Raw genomic sequence first — 17,055 nt, forward strand, 5'->3', positions numbered from 1 at the left:
TTATTTTAGTGGAGAGGTAATTATCAAAAATTCGTGAAAATCCTTCACTATACCTTAAAAATGACTTTGAACCATAAACAATAACAAAGCATAACTGGGCTTCCATATGAATGCTGCTTTTGCTGAGTGGTCAGTGGGAATCTGTTGACTCAGTGCTCTGTGCTCATCCACACAGAATAAGGTGTGAAACAGCTGGAAAAGTTCTCATACGCTTTTGCAACATTTTATCTGCAAAGCTACAATTCTTTCATGAGCTAAAACCAACAGTAAAACTGAACCTGGTGTGGTGAGATGGAGAGAAAGTGGGAGATAAAAAAACCCAAGATAATGAATAGTGGCAATGATTCATAGAGCGAGGTGGAGCTTTAAAGGAGCTCTGCTCTGTGTGGAAGCTGTTTGATAGCTCTTGTCTTTATTAGCAGCACAAGTATCCAGCACTGTTTGCCCAGTTCTTTGAAATTCATATTTCTGATTATCAATTAGTGAGAAAACAGCATTAAACTGGTTTCAAGGAGCTCAAAATTATTTTTCTTTTTTTTTTTTTTTTTTAGATTTGCAGAATTTCCAATAATTTAATTCTAGTGGTTTATTCTAAAACATGCTCAATGAAAGGTGAGTTTGAATTTCTTTGGAAGGTCAGGATTTTGGTGTCCCCCATATTTAAAGAAAAAATGTGATTAATGAGATTAAACCATAACTGCAACCTAGCTGTCATCTACATTTAAAGAAGTCTCAAACATAATTTTTTAATGTGTGTTATTAGGGGAGATCCTACACTGGTGAAGACTAATGTTGCAATCACAACAGGCTACCTCATATCAGGTAAAGGAAACATTTAGTTTACCTCCATAGTTTTCCATTTAAATGGATTATCACGATTACATGCTTTTTTTGTGTTTTTATTTTTCAGATCTGCTGCTTATATTTTACTATTGGAAGGCGATAGGGGACAAGTTTTTTGTAGTTCACCATCTGGCAGCACTGTATGCTTACTACTATGTACTGGTGAGTGCCCTATTGTCCAATAGCAGAATATGCAGGCAAGATGGGAAGGAGACAACCAAGGGTGAACAGCTGTTTTCCCCCCTTTTAACTGGTCGGGTTAGTTGGTACCGTCAACATTTTCCCCTTACAGCAGTGTTTATTATACCTGATTAGAGCGATTTTATAATGTATGCTAATCTCAAGCTGTGTTGCATGAAAAACTTTTACAATGGCTTCAACTGCAATGGGGAATGATTATAGTTGGTCAGCGTTTGGCTATTTGAGATGACGTATTCTGTCATTTCTGCAGTTTAATCATCAGAGGACTGCTAGGAATCAGTCCAAACCGTTTCTTTCCTAGAGCTGCTCTCCTAACAAAGTTTTTTTTTTTTTTTAAAGAGATGATCTCTAGTTTAAATTTGTCCCCTTTTCTTTAATGACGGCGTATATATTTATGTTGGGTTTGGCTGCCCTGCTGTTCACTCTTGGTTCAGTCCGAAACCCTCTAGGTCGACATGGTCTGGTGCATAATTACAGGAAACGGATGACTATGGTAATTTTTGCATGGAATGCTCCGTGATGTTACTGGCTGATGGACCCCCCCCTCCTTCCTTCTCACTGCCTTTCCAATCTCTGTGCTCCTCTGTTTTGTTTTACTGACCCCTTCTGGCAGTTCTGATGTCAGATGACCCCCCACCCGAGCTTCAAACCATAGAAGGCTGATCTGTACTCACTGTGTGCATGCTTATAGCACTGAACATACCACGCAGGCAGGGTCCCTTTTCTTGTTACTGTGCATGCCAATCACAGCATATTTAACTTTCTGACTCACCTGCTAATGTACAGTACCTTATGCCTGTCTGTTTTCTGTGCCAGAGTCCAGTTCAGCTTTCTGCTTCCTCACTTTTTTTATTTATTACCTATTTATCTCTTTTTCTATAATGGTTAATGGATGATGCAGGTTTAAGATGATTCCTAGAACAGATCGATTTGCTCCAATACAAGGCAAAAACATTCTAGACAAACGGCGTTCATTGTTTTGCCTTTTGAGTCTTGACACAACTTTTAAATCTAAATATATTCCCTATGTTGCTTTGTATGGTCTTAGCTGATTAATTTAAAGCTGTGGTGAACAGCTGGATTATAAAAATCCCCATAAAGCTTAAATTATAAAACAAAATCTTAACTCAAATCTCTTTTCATTTTAATAATTTGCTTTTTTTTGCACTTTTTTTCTAATTTAGTGTAACTGGCATTAAAGCACATCTCAATAATAAACGCCTTGATAATAAGGCTGATATTCCTGTGCAGAAAGAAAGCAAGCACTTGTATTAAAAGTACACAGCTGTGGCATGTAGGAGGCCATACTGTCACTGGACACTCATCACTGTCTTTTTGGGCGACATCTAAACTGCAGAGGGAAGGTTTTTTATATTTGGTAACTCCAAAAATAGAAGGCCGAGAGCCTTTTTGAGCTGTAGTTTTCTATGTCATTCATATTTGATTTAATTGTGTTCTCAGTCACGTTGTCTCAGTCTCATTAGTCAATCTGTTAATTGTGTTCATGTTGTTCACGTCAGATGAAGTTAGAATGTTTATATAGCCCAAGTTATTTAACAGATTTCTCTAGCTTAGTGCATCTTTCTAAGGGATCTAGTTGCTTTGTTTTTATTATCAGTCCCAAACAGCTTGATCTAAATTTAAGACACTGATAGTTTAACCATAGCCCAATCTGTGTTTTGTGTGTGTATTTTTATTTATTTTTTTAAATAAACTAGTCATTAATTTATCTACATTAAATGCATGCTCTCTTCAGTGTCGTGTTCCTTCTTTGCTTCCAATCGGCTTTTCTTTTTTTTTTCCTTCTGATATATCTGTCTGTCTCTATGTCCTTTGCTGACTTTAACAAGAGAGGCCCCTCTTTAAAACTCACATATTCAGGTGTGTCATCTTTTGTTCATGCAAAAACTACCAGGGGGTTCTTTTTGTCGCTTCGTAAGCACAGAGCAGGCCACGATCTAGATGGGGACTTTCTTTATTCCTGTCTTGTCTGCTGTTATTGCTGTTGTGTTGTACTGAGCAGAATGATGCCCAGTCACAGTATGGACTTACCAGTTCCTAGGGGTACTAGCATGCTCATGCTAGTTGGGTGACCTTAAACGATGCATTACAATACAATACTCGTAACTCCTTGTAAGTATGTTTCAATCATCAAGTTCTGTTTCAGCTACGATGGTAAGTATATGATCACACAGGTTACAGGGCCTTGTTAAAGTATTCCTACCCTTTGGATTTGTTTGCCTTTGTGACGTTACAAAAACAAACTCTAGAATATTTCCTTTGGATTTTATTTGGAGAGAAATATATATATTAGCATCATTTCTTTAGGTATTCTAAATGCAGATCAAATGATGGCAGCATAAGACTTTTTTCAAGACTTTTTGAAAGTCTTGAAGAGCAAGCAGTCATCCAAAAATACAAAAAGGATAGCAAAGCAAGACTTGGACTTAAACCTACACTTGGACAACTTTTGTTTTATTGAAAGTTAGTTTTGTATCAAGATGTGGTTGCTTATTCTTATTTACTGGTAAGTAAATATAAAGGACTGTGGTGTGTCTGGAGGAGCTGCAGAGATCCACAGCTCCATGCAAAGTTTCACAAATTAATCCTTCATGGCAGAGTGGCAAGAAAAACTTGTTTAAAGAGTCAGAAAAGATCTTTTAAGGAAATTTCTCATTTATGCTGCAGGGATTAGAATAATATTTTTATATACTATGTAGGGAAAAAATATTTTATATCTTTATTATTGTTATTATGTTTTAATTCTGTTATTAAAATGTAATGTTTCATTTACTTCTAATGTTTAAAAAAGAAAAACAGTAAAATAGATGGGGTTTTTTTGGGGGGGGGGCTTAGATTTTGCTGTCAAAATTTTTTTTTTTTTTTGGGGTTTTTTTGGGGGGGGGGCTTAGATTTTGCTGTCGGACCCAATTTTGACTCTATTTGTTTAGATTAGAGTAGATTTATTTGTTAAATTGGCCCAACCAAAGTCCAAACCTTTTATCCAATGAAAGACTTTAAAATCCTTCTGCATTTGGAGATACTGTATTTTACATTTTAGTAACAGGTTAAGTCCTTATATGTGGAAATCTTTTGGAGACCAACCCCCAAAAGGTGGCTCTAATTACTCCGACCAGCCAAGTTCACAGGAAAGCCACAACTGACAGATTTTTAAATGGTAAAAATGTGCAATAATATAGTTTGAATAAAATATCTTAAAGTTTTTGGTTGTAATGTAAGTTAATGTCAAAAGGGTATGAATACTTTTGCAGTGTGGTGTAAAAGTCAAAGCTGCTTGCGAGGTGACCTTAATATATTTGTGAGTTTTTTTTATGTTTTAACTGTCCAGTGTGTATTTTACATTTAGGTCCACTTAAACTTAAGGTCTCAGTTGGAGGAGTCAGGGCTTCTTGCTGCAGATGCTGTTCACTAATCCACATTATTCAACTAGAACTTACAATTAATTTATTCAAAATGGTGCAATGTTAACACCATTATTTCAATATAAGGGATTCAAACCATATAGCTAGTAGCATGGTAATGATTGGCCTGTAAGTATAATGCTGTTTACTCTGCATGGCTTTTGATTGCTCCCTCACCAGTGGCTGGCTTATTGTAATATCTATGTAACAGATGCCCATCATCTCCTGTTTTAATATCTTTTTATTGTCGTATTTTTTGGGTTTGATTTGTGCATATGAAATACAAGCTGTATGATATGTAGTTACTGATTTATTACCTCACTGTGTGCAAAAATGCACCGTTTTGTGTTGGCATCCCTGTATCTTGCCTCTTGTTTTTACAGGTTTTTCAAAAGGTACATGATCACAATGATTTGCTGATTGTGATCTTTGGAAACCCTGTGTGAGGGAAGGAATTTTATTGCCTCTATAGAAGTGATGCCAAGGTTGTCTGGTGAATCGGCCCTTCGTGTCTTAAGGCCAGAACACACCGGTTGTGTACGAATTTAATCTCCGATCTAAATGTTTTTTTTTTCTTTCCATGTCACACTGACTGCGTATAGGGAGGCTACGACTAGGCAGGGTGAGCAGATCTGAGCAGATATTTTTCACTTCTGTCTCTGCTATACACAAATTAAAACTATTTTCCACATTTGACTTGGATTATTAAAAGTTATTAAAAGAAAACAAAAACACCAGCGTATTCTTAAAGCAAAGAGAGCCATTGCAGCATCTCAAGTCAAAACAGATGAAGTACTCATATGCCTGTATTAAAAAAAATTAGATCTACATGTAAAGAAAAGAAAATCGAAGCAATAAATGCCATGGGATGGTTTAAATTCTGACTAAGGCAGTGAGAGTTGATTCTCAGAGAGAGATCAGTGAAGTTTGTTGAAGTTTCACTTTCAATATTTTAATAGGGGTAAGAGAAACGCTGCGCTTACCAGCTTTGTCTTCCCCTCATTATTTTGTTCTTTGTAAGGCTCAAAGAGATCACTATTTTACCTTTTTTATTCACCTCCTGAAGTTATTTTTTTTTCCTCGAAGATTGACAAACTGCACTTTCTTTCCCTCATTGTTTTTGCAAAGCTCATAGAGGATCACTTTTTTTTTTATCAGTTTCTGTCCTCCTGAACTGCCATTGTGGGTAAAGTTATAAATTTTTTTTAAGTGTTATTGACTGTTTTTGCTAGAGTCTGTCCTGCTTACTATATGCGATTTGCGACTCCAAAACTCACTCTGTGTCCGTGTGATTAGCTGATTTTAATTTGTATTTTCCCCCAAATTGGTTTTATTTTGTAACTGTGTCTCTCTTCCTGGCAGACCCATGAAATTGCAGCTGAATTGCTGCAGAGTCTGACTAAAATAGACTTGTGGTCTATCTCAGTCGGACCTACCGTACTTAAGCTCACTTGGATAAAATCGTGTTGGGTGTGATCATCCCCATTGTCTTTCAATGAGCGCTAAACACCACCACCTCGTCCAACACGATTTTCTGTCAGATCGGATTCGGTGTGTTCTGGCCTTTAGTTCTGTTTGACATTTATATTTGTAGAGGCTGTCTTTGCACAACTTTTCCAGCTGACTAATATTTAGTTGAATTGGCTTAAACCTGGCTTATATTTAGTTAATAGGATGTCATGATGAATAGGTAAGGTTTACTTACCTCTTTGCTATCATGTTTATGTTCTGTACACCTAGGAGTATTTTTTTATTTTCATTAAATTAAGAACTTTTATAAATGAGAATTAGAAATGGAAAACTGTTAGGTCTTTTATATGGATCTATATTGGATGAAATTTTTAGCACAGAAGTCCCTTGCAGCAGCAGTTTTGGTTCTTTTTTTCCCCATCTACCTTATGGAAATTGAAATTTGTACATTTGTTGAAATTGGTTCTTTCCTGAGGAGTTTAGCTGGTGCTCTCCTTTGATGGTGAGATAAGTGGTATTTGTATGGAAGAAGTCATTCATGGGCTTCAAGGCAACGGACCAAAGTGACTCAATGTTTCAGTGTTTGTCGCTTTCATGTTTTATCTTCTTGTGCCTACCTTGTTTTTCCAGGGCGAAGGAATGTTGCCTTATTTTGCTAACTTCCGTCTGCTTGCTGAGTTTTCCACACCATGTGTGAACCAGCGGTATGTACTTGCTTACTTTTAATCATCGTTTCTTAGGCCACTGCATCTCTCAAATCTTTATATGAGGTATTATTTTTGGAACACAGAACAGACTTTAGAGGCTTTTACTGTTTTTTCTTGTTTTTTTTGTTGTTTTTTTTATGCTTTAAGTATTGACATTAAAAAAATGCCATTCCCTAATAATCTAAAGAGATTGTTCTGTTCCTAATATATTCATTTATATTTTCTAACTCTTGCCAAGTGGAATTCAGCTCAATTAAAAGTGGTTGTATTAATATCTAAACAAAATGCATGAACTTTTTCTATTATAAATGTTGTCTTTACCTCATTAGCAAACAACTGAAATTCAGGCTCGGCAGAAAATCTCCAACTTCATCAATCTTTAAAGATAAAACAAGTTTGCTGAATTGTTAGAAATAAAGCAACACTCCAAGAACCCCTGTAGTGACAAATAGCTTATTTATACTGTGTACTGACCTCTATGTACGATGCTCAAAGGTTTCCCTTGGACTCCAGTCTAAATGGAAATGACTCCCAATGATTATAAGTATTTAGATTACTTGGATATATGCATGTTATCATTCGGGATTTTTTTTTTTTTTTATAAAAGAAATGCATTTATGCATTTTAAATTAATCAACTAGGATTTTGTGTTTGATTTCCAATCTTTGGTACTTTTAAAGCTTTGACCTGTCAGTTTGATATAATTCTGATTTCTATCGAAGTTGTAAGATTTCAAGAGGTATAAGAACAGTTCTGTTTTTCCTTTTTTATTTCCTCATATTAGGTAAAAGATAATCTTATCTTCTCATTCAAAGAGTAGTTTTATTTATGAGCTTCTATATTAGAAAACAAACATTCCTATACCTAAATTACGGTTATTCTGCTTTTGGTTTTACTTTAGGTGCAGAATAATTCAACTAGACTTATAGGCAGGAAAAATAACCACAATTTTATCTGAGATTTCAATTTGTACTTTTGTTCCCATTAAATAGTAGCTCTTAAAATACCCCTCACCCCTTTACATCACATATTTTATTAGGTTTTCATGTAGCAACACATGATATGACCCCAACTATATAATCTACAGTTCAATTGACAGCTTTGTACAACAGCGTAAATGTCCTGTTCCCTCAAATTAGCTCAATAGACAGTAAATAATGTTGAGAACTCTTGCGACAAAAGTGAGTACACCATGAAGAAAAAATACTACTGATATTGCAAATATATCGTGTCCACCAAAAAAATATCTGCCTTGTTAACGAAGCTCACTAGAACTTTACAGGTTACTCTTGTAGTTATCTTAAGCTGTACTTATGCAACTCCAAATCTGGTTGCTGTATCACAAGCTTGAGACCAATTAAGCCAGATGATGCAACAACATCATGATATGATGCTGAGCATGCTGAGACCTTACAACACTAAAGCTTTTTATGTACTCTGCAAGAGTACGTAACGAGTAGAAACGATTTCTGCCTTTAGTTCAGTGTATTCTGTCAGGGTCGCTGTGTGGCCGCTGCCTCTCTGCCAGTCTATGGGCGTAAGGCGGGGTACTCCGACGTATCTGCTCTTCTCCTCCTTATTCTGTAAAAACGCCTCCTCTTCAATTATGCTGCTTTTGATTTCATAAATTTAACAGCTTAGCTTCTCACAAAGCATAAATACTCCGAGGCAACACAAACTTATATCTTGTTCTTTCCAGATTGTGGAAAAAGAACAAATTTCTCATTTTTTGATGATTATTCAAGAAGCCTAAGAGTCTCATCAAACCAGAGAGAATAAATGGCTGATTAGGAACAATGTTGATGTTTTCACCTGAGAATTTCCTCTGGGATTAAGTTTTAATGGCTCTATTCGAGTTTATCTGAGGGGACAGGCCATGTACTCTAGGATAGGATCTCCCCATTGAATACTTAAAATTTTGACCTATTCAACTTTAATTGGTGTATAATAAAAGCCACATAAACACTTAATCAAGTGAACTCTGCTTAGCCATTATATTATCAAATAATTATTTAACTGAGAGGGATGTACTAACCTTCATAATTTTTATTTTTTTTTTAAACCTCTTGAACTCCCATATTTTAAATTTTGACATTGATATATTTTTGATTCGTTTTATTGTTTGCGTTGATCTGATCAAAGTTTATCTTTAAGGTATTTTGTAATATGTATTAGAATAACATTAACTTAGATTATTTAATGGCTACATTTTCTTATGAAATAAAATGGTTAAAATCATTTGTCTTTGGAGTATAATGATGGGATTTACCTGCATATGTGATCTCATTACTGTGGAATTTTAGTTCATCAGTAGATTCAAACTTTATTATGATAAATGTACAAATTTCAATTATACTGGCTGATGTATCACAGAGAAACTAATAAAAAAAACAAATGTTTTTTCATTTTTATTCATACACCTGCTTCACTAACCTTAAAACACATGTTAATGTATTTATGGGATATTTGTTTTCTTTTGCAGATGCATTTTGTAGAGTAACTTTTAAAAAGTAGCCTTGTTTAGTTCAATGTTTTAGTATTTACATTTGCCTGCCCTGTTCAATCAGTGTTCTCACAAAAATATGTTTCATTTCAGTTGGTTCTTTGAGGTACTAGGATATCCCAAGTCATCCCGGCCAAATATGGCAAATGGCGTTGCCATGGCAGTTGTCTTTTTCATGGTCCGCATCGCAGTCATGCCGGTCTACTACGGTCGTATGTACGCAGTGTACGGCACAGAGGCCTTCTACCTGGTGCCCTGGGGGGGGCGTCTCGCCTGGATCTGCTCCAGTATTTGTCTGGACGTAATGAACATCATGTGGATGCATAAGATTGCGCGCGGCTGCTATAAGGTGCTGCGATCGGCTCAGGAGAGCAAAGCTCCAGCTCCTCAGGAGAACGGGAAGACGGACTAATGTCGGATGTCAGCGGTGTGACACAAACTGTGACAAGAGACCATTCTCTCAGTGCACTGCCAGTAGCAGTTTGGACCCTCAGGTTGCTACCATGGCAGCAGAGCAGGATTAAACCCTGCAGGACCGAATGTAATGAGGACATTTTCTTTTTTTTTTGTTTCTTTTGTTTTTTTTTGTGGAAAAGCAGAGTCTCTAAGATTTACTAATGGACCAGTGAAGTGGTCGCACCCAAGCCATGATGAGACTTTCAAGCAATACTTTCTGTGCATGGCCAATTTGTTTTGCATGAAAGATTCACAAACGGAGAACAGATCCTTGCTGAACAAAAGGACTGTTAGCCCGACAACAAATTGTCAAAAAAGTTTACCTTTTTTTAATGCTTATTGCTCAACAGAACATTTAGTTTTGTTGTATTACTGCTGATGAAGCAGAAGAGGGAAAATGGAGAAATGTGAGTCAACAATGATGGTCGTTGCCATTGGTTTGTTGCCAGCAAACCGTCGAACAAGATTAGGATGCTTAGTGAATGAGCTACGTTCACATAGAGGGGTAGGTATGCATCTCATCTCATCTCGGTAACCTTGGCATGAGTATCAAACCAAGAAGCTCGGTTGAACGGGCGTCAGTACTTTGGTTGTGTATGTTTTTGTTTGTTTTGTCTTGCTGGTGCCAGGGCAAATTAGTTTTATAAAAAGGATTACCTTAACCAATATGTCAAAGATAAATGATTTGTAAAGCACTTTGGGTAATGCTAAAAGGGAAACTTCAAAGTGGAAGGTTGTTTGCACTGATGTCAATTCAGGATGGGAAAAAAAAATACAGAGCCCCCACTGATCTTAGCTAAATGATGCATGGAAAGCACCAGATTTTATTCAAGTTAATATTGCACTGCCTAAATAAAGTTTTTAAAATTAAAAACCTTATGATAAAATGTAGATTTGTTGAGGGTTCTGGCATCGTTCTGTCTGCCCTGTTTTGATAACAAGAGTCCTACAGTTTTGTACTTTATCACTTTCAGACACAAACTTGATTTTACCATATAGCAACATTTAAAAATGACAAAGGATTTTTTTTTTTTTTTTATGGAATTAAAAATTTAGTAAATCATCTGACCTTAACACCATTTTATTTGCAAAGAAGACATTGCTCATCGGTGTTTCATACAGTAGCTTTAAAAAGTTTTGGACCCACAGAACGTCTGCTTTGAGTCATCTTTAATTCATACTAGGAGAGGAAACAAATACTTATTTTTTGTTTGTTCTTTTGAACTGATTCAGGATTATTTCATTTTTAACGCACAGATATACAGAAAGCTCATAAAGATTTATTGGTTAAACTGGTTTGATGGTTGTAATTTGCCCAAATAAAAAAAAGAATTGGAATATTTCTGAGACGGATTTCAGCCCAATCAAGTTTTTCAGTACTTGAATTTCCATGAGCTGTACAGTAAAAGAAAAGCTCTTATTAGATTTGTAGTTAAACAAAAATAAGGATTGTAAACTTTTAAGTATGCCTTGCTGTCCTCAGTGTTGGATTTCTTTTTACCTTTTCAGAACAAACTATGGTTGAACAGTGGCTGTTTTCGGACGTTAAAAATTACAAAAACGTTTTTTGTTGTTTTTGATTAAAACTGTGTTCCTTCCAAGTCTATTGCCCTTCTAATGTGATATCTGCCTTTACTGTTCTGTACTTTTTTCAACACCAGCTATAAGTGGCAGGGCTTCTGTTTGATTAATTTTCTTCCTTTCTTCTTACTCTTTAATTTTTTTTTTTTTATTTGTGTGGAGTTTGTTTCTTATGTTCCCTTTGAAATTTTAGTTTTTTCTCTCTGCATGATGTGACCTATTGTGGTATGTAAACCATCAGATTTATTTCCTTAATCTCTTTTAATTGGTCATTTTTTCACCAGCGTGAAATGCTTACATGGTTGATTTCTGTCAAAGCGCTCAGAAGGATTTGGCAGTGCTGAATGTGCCGGATGTTGTCTTCAGGTGAATAATCATAAAGAATGTTTTGACTAAAAGTCTTTCACTTGATTCAGTGGAAATGACATCAGGTTGATCTGAATGGAAACAGGGTGAATTCAGTGTGCGAGGTTGTGTATGCTCAACATGGGCGTCTTCATGCACCTTCTGTAACTGCATGTGGCTTTGCATGGGGACTGCATTGTAAACAAATTAGCATATACATTTGTGAAGACCAGTTTTGCTCTTTTAATTTCTCTTACATGTAGATAATGTTTACTTAAACTTTATTCTTGTACTGTGCCACAAAATGTAGTCCACAGAAAATGATGTGATGCTAACATGAACAAGCAGATACTATTATCCAGCACAGAATATACAGTAAGGGAATACTTGAAAATAATCAGCACAGTTTATAAAGATCTGGGCAGTGCAAATGAACACAAATCTTATAAGCATCTTGAATTTTACGTGTTGCATTGTTTTTAAGTTATTATTCCAACAGGTGTTGACGGAATAGGAAGACGATACGATGCATTCGGGACAGGGAAGTCGTTGCTTCTGCCAACTGTGAATTGTTGGTTGTTTCTGTTTTTGATGCCTTTTAAGGAAAGTATCAAGAGTAGTTGGAGTGTTTATGTGACATTCTATGAATGTACTGGTTATAGAAATTTGTCCATCACATTTTCATTTATTCTTGAAAATAAAAACCAAATTAACTCTTGTGTTGTGTGTAGTTAATTTAAATATGCCCTTTTTTTCACAACTTTTGATATATATGTTAAAGGCATAGCCCATCCTTTCCTGACAAAAACTAAAGACAGTCCTTCAAGTTTTATTATTGTGTGCAAAAACAAGTTATTTTCCACTGCCTTTATTGCAACTTGTTTAATGATGACACCTACTATGCACAGCTGTTGGTTTAAGTTATACTTTTTCCTGCTAACTCCTATTTTTATTTTTTTTATTAAATGTGTCGGTACATGTTTTTGCCAAGCTTGTCCATGTCTCTATTGGCTGTCTAAGTCACTAGAGGGCAGCAATGTTCTGTTTCTGTTTCTGTATATTTTTTGTCTAGTTTTACAATTTCTGATGCTCATTGGAAAATCGTTTTAACAGGTAATTTTTCAAAATGAAAAACATTTGTCAAAAAGCTATTTATTATTGCATGTGTGTTTACTTAGATTTTTTTTCAACCAATTTCAAACAGATGAGAAACATCTACAATTATTTAAGCTTTCTCATGATTACTGTGAAAGAGGTAATGCAGATAATAAAAAAAAAATCTTTGTTTTACTTGCACATACTTTTTCTTACTAGTCCTTGTGGAGACATTTGATTTTCCACACAAGACCAACAGATGTGATCAACTTATTATCCACCTGACAGGATTTCAGGTAAACAACCAATGGAATAAAATTAACGTACACGTTCAGATAAAATAAATGGTATCCTTTATGACATACACAGGTGGACAAAATTGTTGGAACCCCTCGTTTGATTAAAGAAAAACCAAAATGATCACATAAGTTGAATCTGACAAGCGTAATTTTTTTTAAAATAGAGTTGGACATTACTTATCAACTATAATGTAAAAGAATATCTAAAATAACAAAAACAAATGAAACTGCCCTGGACAAAAATGAGGGTACCCCTAGCAAAGATGGAAAATGTGACCAAAGGGCATGTCAACTCTAGGTATCTCCACCAGTTAGCATCACAGCTGTCTACAATCTTGTAATCAGTAAGTGTTGCCTATATGAAGGTCTACAGGTAGTCACTTTGCTGTTTGGTGACATGGTCTGTACCACACTCAACATGGACCAGCGGAAGGAAAGGGAAGAGTTGTCTCAAGATATTGGGGAAAAAACAAGTACGTTAAAGAGAAAGGCTGTAAGATCATCTATAATCAGCTTGATGTCCCTATGACTGCAGTTGCAGATATTATTTAGAAATTTAAGATCCATGGGACTGTTGCCAATCTTCCTGTATGTGGCTGCAGGAGGAAAACTGATTACAAATCAAAAAGGCAGATAATTGGTAACAAGCGCTCATAAAAACATCTAAGGGTGAAGTTCCTGCTTAAGGAACATCAGTGTCAGATCGCACCATCCATCATTGAGCCGAAATGGATTCAACGGGAGGCGATCACGGAGGATACCATTGTTGAAAAGAAATAATAAAAAAGCCAGACTGAAATTTATGAGGGGAGAAGGTCCTATGGAAAGCACTGTGCCAAATATGAAACACGGAGGAAGCTATGTTATGCTATGGGACTGCAATGATATCAAAGGGATTCTAGAAAAATGCGTTACCTGGTGTCAGAAAACTTGGTGTATGTCGCAGGTTCTGGGTCTTGAAACAAGATCTTTGGACGGAGCTGAAACAAGTGGTTTAAAAAGTCACCCTTCAAACTTGAGACACTGGAGCAGTTTGCTGATGAGTAGTGAGCCAAATACCTGCTAAAGAGATACAGAGGTCACAGTGACTGTTACAGGAAGTGTTTGATTGCATTGATGTCTCAGAAGGGTGTAGAACAAAATATTGAGTTAAGGGTGCCTCATTTTTGTCCAGTTCAGTTTAGTATCATTCTTTTGAAGCACTTTAACATCAATGTTTGGGTTTAATTAGTTTATTTTCATTGAGCTTTTATTTTAAAGTACTTTTGCCTCATTCAAGTTTTCTCTGTGAGCAATGTGCGCGTTTATTTGATCAAACATGGGGTACCAACAATTTTGTCCACTTGTGTACACATCTGTAGTTATGTACTGGTCCTCTCTTAAGTAAATATTGCTAGAATGGATAACCTGAGATCGTAAGGCTAATTGCAGTATTAGGACTACTGAATAATCATAGACAAAATGGAGCAACATCTAAAGATTTGCCATTTTTTTTCTTTTATCTTCAATTAAAAAATTATACAATTTTGAAGAGACTCCAATAGAGGAAAAACTCCTTATGATTACTGAGAGCAAATTAAACACAGTTAATAGTAACATGGTATTCCAAATATGCTGAAATTATAATAGGGAAGCCTAAAGCATAAATGTAAGTATGAGAATCTTTATGATCCGTACATCCATTTTTCATCACGCTTATTCCAAGTGGGGTCGCGAGGGGTGCTGGTCCCTATCTCCAGCTGTCTACGGGCAAGAGGCGGGGTACAGCCTGGACAGGTCGCCAGTCCATTGCAGGGCAACACAGAGACAACAACCATTCACACACACACTCACAGCTAAGGGGAATTTAGAGAAGCCAATTAACCTAACTGTGGGAGGAAGCCGGAGTACCTGGAGAAAACCCCCCTTGCTCATTGAGAACATGCAAGTGTAGCCATATTCACCCAATTCTACTTAAAAACTGGCACACTTTCATACACCTATATAGATTGGTAGGCTACTTGAGTCTAAGTGGGAAGCTCAAATCAAACCTACAACCTCCTTATTCACAGGTAACTAACTATTCACTGAACTTGTACTAAAGCTTTTAACGAGGTAAGAAACCTGTCAAACTGCATCAAACACCATTTTTTTCATTTTGCAGTCTCTGTATGTTTCCATGGTTAAAATATTGTGAGAGCTGTTTTTAGCATGGTTATAATGTGCTACGTCATGATAATTTTATTTTAAACTATTAGATTTTTTTCCCCTTACTCGTGACCTACATGAAACAAAAACACAAACATATAGGCTTGTATTATTTTTGCAGTCTAAAATGACTACATTTCTTCTTTGATTTGAACATAAATAGAACCAGAACTTCTGCTCAGGAAATCCATCAGGGATTTCCTGGAAAACAGTTTGAGATCCTAAACTAAACATTTGGGGGTTATGCACTGGGACAATGGCACAGCAACAGGCCGACCTCTAAATGCCTGATAAAAAAACACAAGGCTTTGAAGGGCCCTATTAAACGTCTGAAAATGAATCTGCTTGAGATGCTATGATATCAACTAACCTTAATTTAGCTGTTTTTACTCATAATTGTCCGGTATAGATTTATTTTACATAACTTTGCACAGATGTGATTGCTAAAATCCATCCACATTGATAGGAAAGAGTCATCAGCAGTTATGACACCTGTTTGACGCATTTATTGCTGCCTAGATCGGTCCATAAGGTTATTAGGTTTATGGAGCAATTACCCTCTCACATAGGGTCAGGACAGTTATGTTTTCAGTCGGGGTTTAATAAGAACTGAAAATAATTTGAAAACATCTTTTTGTTGTTCTGTAAGCCTCCCTTGTCTGATTATTAAATTTTGTTTTATGATATAAAATGTATCACAAAAATCTAAAAACAAAAATATAAGTTTCTAGATTATTTTTAACTGTCATCTTAGATGAGCTAAAGCTCAACAAGGTTAAACCCATTTGCTGATACTGTCAAATAACACTGATTGTATGAGGGGAACTTCAGTAACTCAGTAACTGAAATACCATCCATTGTAGGGCTGACTTCTCGTGTCTAGATATAATATCCCACTGGCTTTAGGGCCAAAGTGCAGGATAACTATCAGAAATTAAGTTTAATGCCAGTACAGTCTGAACCTCTGCTGATTTAAATCAGTTGGTCCTTCAGGATCCTTTATCTTACTACTGAACTGATCTGCATTTAAGAGCATCCCACATATCTTTTTTTTATGTTTATTGTTTGATTTTATTGGTTTCGCTTTGTCTTTGTTTCCTCATATCTTTTCGACATTTTTTTGTATATATATATATATATATATATATATATATATATATATATATACACACAAAAGCAGAAAATAGACACGTATTTGTACACTACGCACCAGCTTGAGACGTGCAGCATACTACCAATTTATCTGATAAGTTGGTCTAAACTCAGTATCTGCAGGTATAAAAAACTCTATAAATAAACACAGTGATGTCTCAATTTGTTATAGACTTTTACACGGGGTCGTGACATTTTCTGTGAACTTTATTGCTTTCGCAACTCAAAGACAGATGCATGTAGATACAGACTTTATCCTACCATCATGGGGTGATCTATGCCTTCCATCTTCATTACATGACATTCCAAGAAAGTTAGTGCATGACACTGAAATAGTTCAGTCACTATAGAGTAAATACAGGGCACAGTTCCTGTAATTAAAGGCGATAAAGCACATTTCTAATCTTGCTGATAAGAGCAGATAAGACCAAATGGTGCTATTAGACAAAATAAAATCACGTATTTGTGTTAATTATAATCTGAAGTGGTTTTAATAAAACAAATATAACATACAACATAATAATGCTAAAGAAAAAAATAAGATTAAACAATGGGTCCATCAGCAGATGTTCTTTATCTTAAATAAAATAAATAAAACTAAGACCTAAAGTGGACTCAGTAGGCTGGAGTTGGGTTAAAAAGGCAAAGTGCGCATATTTGATCAAGACTTGAGCTGCAATTTATACCATTCAAAATAACAGAAGAGTTTAATGAAGTTACACACGGATAAGGCGGATAAGATAATATAACTACGTCTACTTGCCAACCCCCCTCAAGAAGAGAGCTTTAAAGGA

General features: G+C 35.8%; 1 protein-coding gene across 1 annotated transcript in view; it reads left to right on the forward strand.

The window, feature by feature from the left end:
- LOC107094156 (transmembrane protein 56-B-like) overlaps window positions 1–12,246 on the forward strand; it is a 28,581-nt gene extending 16,335 nt beyond the window's left edge. Inside the window, exons 4-7 of the mRNA XM_015389601.1 lie at window positions 764–822; window positions 911–1,005; window positions 6,567–6,640; window positions 9,240–12,246. Coding sequence (XP_015245087.1) covers window positions 764–822; window positions 911–1,005; window positions 6,567–6,640; window positions 9,240–9,558 — 547 coding nt within the window. The 3' untranslated portion in view covers window positions 9,559–12,246. The remainder of the gene's footprint in view (window positions 1–763; window positions 823–910; window positions 1,006–6,566; window positions 6,641–9,239) is intronic.
- Window positions 12,247–17,055: the final 4,809 nt, after the last annotated feature.

The sequence above is a fragment of the Cyprinodon variegatus genome, unplaced genomic scaffold (assembly GCF_000732505.1).
Source record: "Cyprinodon variegatus isolate N-32 unplaced genomic scaffold, C_variegatus-1.0 Scaffold20, whole genome shotgun sequence".
Lineage (NCBI taxonomy): Eukaryota > Metazoa > Chordata > Actinopteri > Cyprinodontiformes > Cyprinodontidae > Cyprinodon > Cyprinodon variegatus.